At 35.4% G+C, this 3,734-nt stretch overlaps 2 protein-coding genes across 4 annotated transcripts in view; one reads left to right on the top strand and one right to left on the bottom strand.

Annotated features, from left to right (window-relative positions):
* Positions 1-2,582, top strand: part of SPDYA (speedy/RINGO cell cycle regulator family member A) — a 40,763-nt gene extending 38,181 nt beyond the window's left edge. For all 3 annotated transcript variants that reach the window (XM_011972573.1, XM_011972574.1, XM_011972575.1), the window contains one exon: positions 1,835-2,582. In XM_011972573.1, coding sequence (XP_011827963.1) covers positions 1,835-1,926 — 92 coding nt within the window. In that variant the 3' untranslated portion in view covers positions 1,927-2,582. The remainder of the gene's footprint in view (positions 1-1,834) is intronic.
* The window catches only part of TRMT61B (tRNA methyltransferase 61B), a 21,269-nt gene continuing 19,341 nt past the window's right edge, over positions 1,807-3,734 (bottom strand). Inside the window, exons 4-6 of the mRNA XM_011972727.1 lie at positions 3,062-3,316; positions 2,312-2,389; positions 1,807-2,226 (exon numbers count right to left, since the gene is read on the bottom strand). Of these exons, the coding sequence (XP_011828117.1) occupies positions 2,165-2,226; positions 2,312-2,389; positions 3,062-3,316 (395 nt within the window). The 3' untranslated portion in view covers positions 1,807-2,164. The remainder of the gene's footprint in view (positions 2,227-2,311; positions 2,390-3,061; positions 3,317-3,734) is intronic.

The following is a 3,734-nucleotide window of genomic DNA, read 5'->3' as shown; positions in this document are numbered from 1 at the left end:
CTATAATGTTCACACAATGATGAAACTGCCTAACTATGCATTTATCAGAATGTATTGCCGCTGTTAAGCAATGTATAACTGTATCTGGAAATGTTATAAAAGCTATAAAGGCATCATTATTGTATAAATGTTCAGCTAGTTATCATACAGAAATATAACACCAGAATACTCTGCTCCTGATTCAATCACTTGTCTAAATGCAGCCAGAGTGATTTTCAAAACACAGATCTGAACATGTCACCCCTTACTTAAATTCTTCAATGGCATCCCATTTTTCTTAGGATAGACCAATTCCTTCACAGGCATATAAGAACTTGCATGGCCTCATCCCTATCTATCTATCCATCTTTTCCACTCGACCCCAGCATCACTTTTTATTCCCATTTCCCCTGCTGTAGTTAATTCCTACTTACCATTCAGGTCTCAGCTCAATTGTCACTTGCTAGAGCAAAGTCCCCCATTATGGTTACTCATAGTACCTTGTACTTCTTTGGGAGGAATTTATAACAGTTTTGGTTTTATATCTGTGTGACTATTTAATGTCAAGCTCTATCATAGACTGTAAACTCTAAAAAGGCAGAGATTTTAAAATGTTCTACGTTCTGTAATATATTATTTAATAAAAAATTTACACACATGTATAATTTTAAATACTTCTAGCCTAAGAGATAAATCTAGGAATGGTGGCATTTACCCTCCAAGGCATTACTATTTTATAGCCCATAAAAGAGGCCGGGCATGGTGGCTCTACACCTATAATCCCAGCACTTTGGGAGGTCAAGGCAGAAGGATTGCTTGAGCCTAGGAGTTTGAGACCAGCCTGGGAAACATGACAAAACCCCGTCTCTACCAAAAAACCCACAAAAATTAGCTGGGTGTGGTGGCATGTGCCTGTAGTCCAACTACATGGGAAGCTGAGGTGGGAGGCTTGCTTGATCCTGGGAGATTGAGGCTGCAATGAGCCATGATCATGCCACTGCACTGCAGCCTGGGTGACAGAATGAGAACCTGTCTCAAAAAAAAAAAAAAAAAAAACACACACACACACACACACAACCAAAAACCCATAAAACATCTATATTTAAACAGCGACCTAATCACTCTAAGTCACTGTTTATCTGTAAAATATGGATAACCTGAAAGATAAGTTGTCCATAGTAAGTGAAAAACACATATAAAGTTTTCAAAACAATGTATGATATGTGGTAAATGCTAAATAACTGATGCCTATGAATATAAGTCCCATTTGTAATTAATTCATGTTTCTAAAATGTATTGCCCAAACTTTTTTTTTTTTTTTGAGACGGAGTCTCGCCCTGTCACCCAGGCTGGAGTGCAGTGGCACAATCTCAGCTCACTGCAACCTTCGCCTCCCAGGTTCAAGCGATTCTCCTGCCTCAGCCTCCCGAGTAGCTGGGATTACAGGCGTCCGCCACCACGCCTGGCTAATTTTTAGTATTTTAGTAGAGACAGGGTTTCGCCATGTTGGCCAGGCTAGTCTCGAACTCCTGACCTCAGGTGATCTGCCTGCCTTGGCCTCCCAAAGGTGTGAGCCACTGTGCCCGGCCCCTAAACATTTAATTTACATAGTAACACTGAACAATTCTGATGTTCTTTCAAGCTGGTTAAAAAGATTCTGAGGGGGATAAAAGAGATTCAAGAGCTGTTACATATTTTGTTACAATTTTTAAGGTGATTATATCATTCTTAAGTTTCCCCCCATTATTTACTGTAACCCAGACTATTATTTTTTAAGACATATACAACTCATGATAAGATGTATTTAAAATGGACAGATACATAAAGTTTATCTTAAAATGCAATTTTATTTCAGTAGTCAATGACCATCAATCAAATAAAGGAAAGAAAACTAATTTCTTGAAGAAAGACAAATCTATGGAGTGGTTCACAGGAAGCGAAGAATGAGATGGTCCAACTAAATCAATTTGGAATCATTAACTACAAAATGTCAAACTAACTGCAAGACAAGTGTCAAAATGGGACGTTTAAGCAGTTTTGCCATGTTATACATCTTTATTTTATTTGTTATTTTCAAAATTATATGTAAAAGTTATATAAGTCACAGTAATAGCTAAAAATGCCAATCTATGAAAGTAGTGATTTTCAATATAAGGTTCTATTTTGATATTTTTCCATCTTCAAGTCAGTTGCTGTCATCTGGAGTACTCAGTTGTGGTTTGACCTTCCTCAACTTGACAAGAAAAGCTAATTTAAGAGAAGAAAAACATAAAGTCATTATATTAATTAGAAGAAAAAACACCATTTAATATGTTCTGAAAACATTACTCACCTGTATGACCATGTTGCCAGTGTACTGGTCTAGCAACGTAGGGAAATGATCCATATGGAAAATCAGAATGTGATTCTTCTGTTGTAAAAAATATATGTACTATAAGCTACATAAAATATTTTCTAATTTTTTCACAAAACTGTTAAAATATGAGTTACTCTAAGTTTTTTCTCTTTTTTTCCTTGTATTTGTTTTAGAGCTACTCTGCCAGTTATTATACAGAAATGATTTGTCAATGATTATATAATAAACATATGATTTTATAACCAAATGGGTAAGCCCATATCATAAATCAATGGATACTTGAAAACTTGTTCATGGCCTAAATAATGTGCATATATGACAAAGATCTAAACTCAGTTCTTTCAAGAATTCCAGCAGCATCTTAGAAGTTGCTTTTTGGAATATTAGCTATTTGCCTATCAGGTTCCATTAAATTCATTCCGTTCAGTAATAATCAGTGATCTAAATATAAAACAACCGTAATATACTTAAATTATTTCACAAACCAAGCTCCTTGTGACAAGTAAAATATGAAGATTATAAAAAGCTCAATTCTTCAAAGATATCAGAGTTTTATGTAAAAGGCAGGAAAAGTAATTATTCTGTGCCTTATACATCTTAGCAAAATATCACACTTCAATTTCTATAGAAAATTGCTGAGGAATATTTTTATAATCTTTTGGTCAGTATACTCAGGAACTCATTCTCCATTTATTACTACATGCATAAAGTAAAACTGAAGCTCACCACGGTCATCCTCTTGAAACAGCTCATCTTCAACTCCAGTTTTCTTTTGCGAATCTAGTTGTACATCTATGTTGATTTTAGGTTCTACTTTTTGAGCTAAAATTCCAGTTTTCCGTTTTGCAAGGCAAACCAACCAATCTTTGACAGTGACCTCGCTTATCTTTTCACATGAAAGAGCAAGTTCACAGATGCGAATTCCATCTAAAAGTTCGATAACCTGTGTGATGCTTTCAGAAAAGTGAAAAATGTACATTTCTACTAAAATAATAACATTCTATTTATTTAAGTTCCCTATACCTCTTGCCCACATTTAAATACTATAGTTAAATTAAGGCAGGAGAGGGTTTAAATATTCAAGTTAGGAAGCATAAAAAGTACTTTCACAAAATTCTAAGTAAACAAACACAGAGACCATAATTTAACATTACTGTTCACATTATACTTTTAAAAAGTTTCTTCCAGATTGTCAGAAGAAAATGCGCATCTTATATTACTATTTATGTAAAAAATGATTTAAACAGTAATATAGGGTTGGGCGTGGGTCATGCCTGTAATCCCAGCACTTTGGGAGGCTGAAGCGGACGATCGCTTGAGGTCAAGCGTTCCAGACCAGCCTGGCCAACATGGTGAAACCCTGTCTCTACTAAAAACACAAAAATTAGCCGGGTGTGGT

The sequence above is a fragment of the Mandrillus leucophaeus genome, unplaced genomic scaffold (assembly GCF_000951045.1).
Source record: "Mandrillus leucophaeus isolate KB7577 unplaced genomic scaffold, Mleu.le_1.0 Scaffold13, whole genome shotgun sequence".
In the NCBI taxonomy this organism is placed as follows: Eukaryota; Metazoa; Chordata; class Mammalia; order Primates; family Cercopithecidae; genus Mandrillus; species Mandrillus leucophaeus.
The sequence above is the reverse complement of the archived record's forward strand: the minus strand, read 5'-3'. Positions and strand labels throughout refer to the sequence as shown.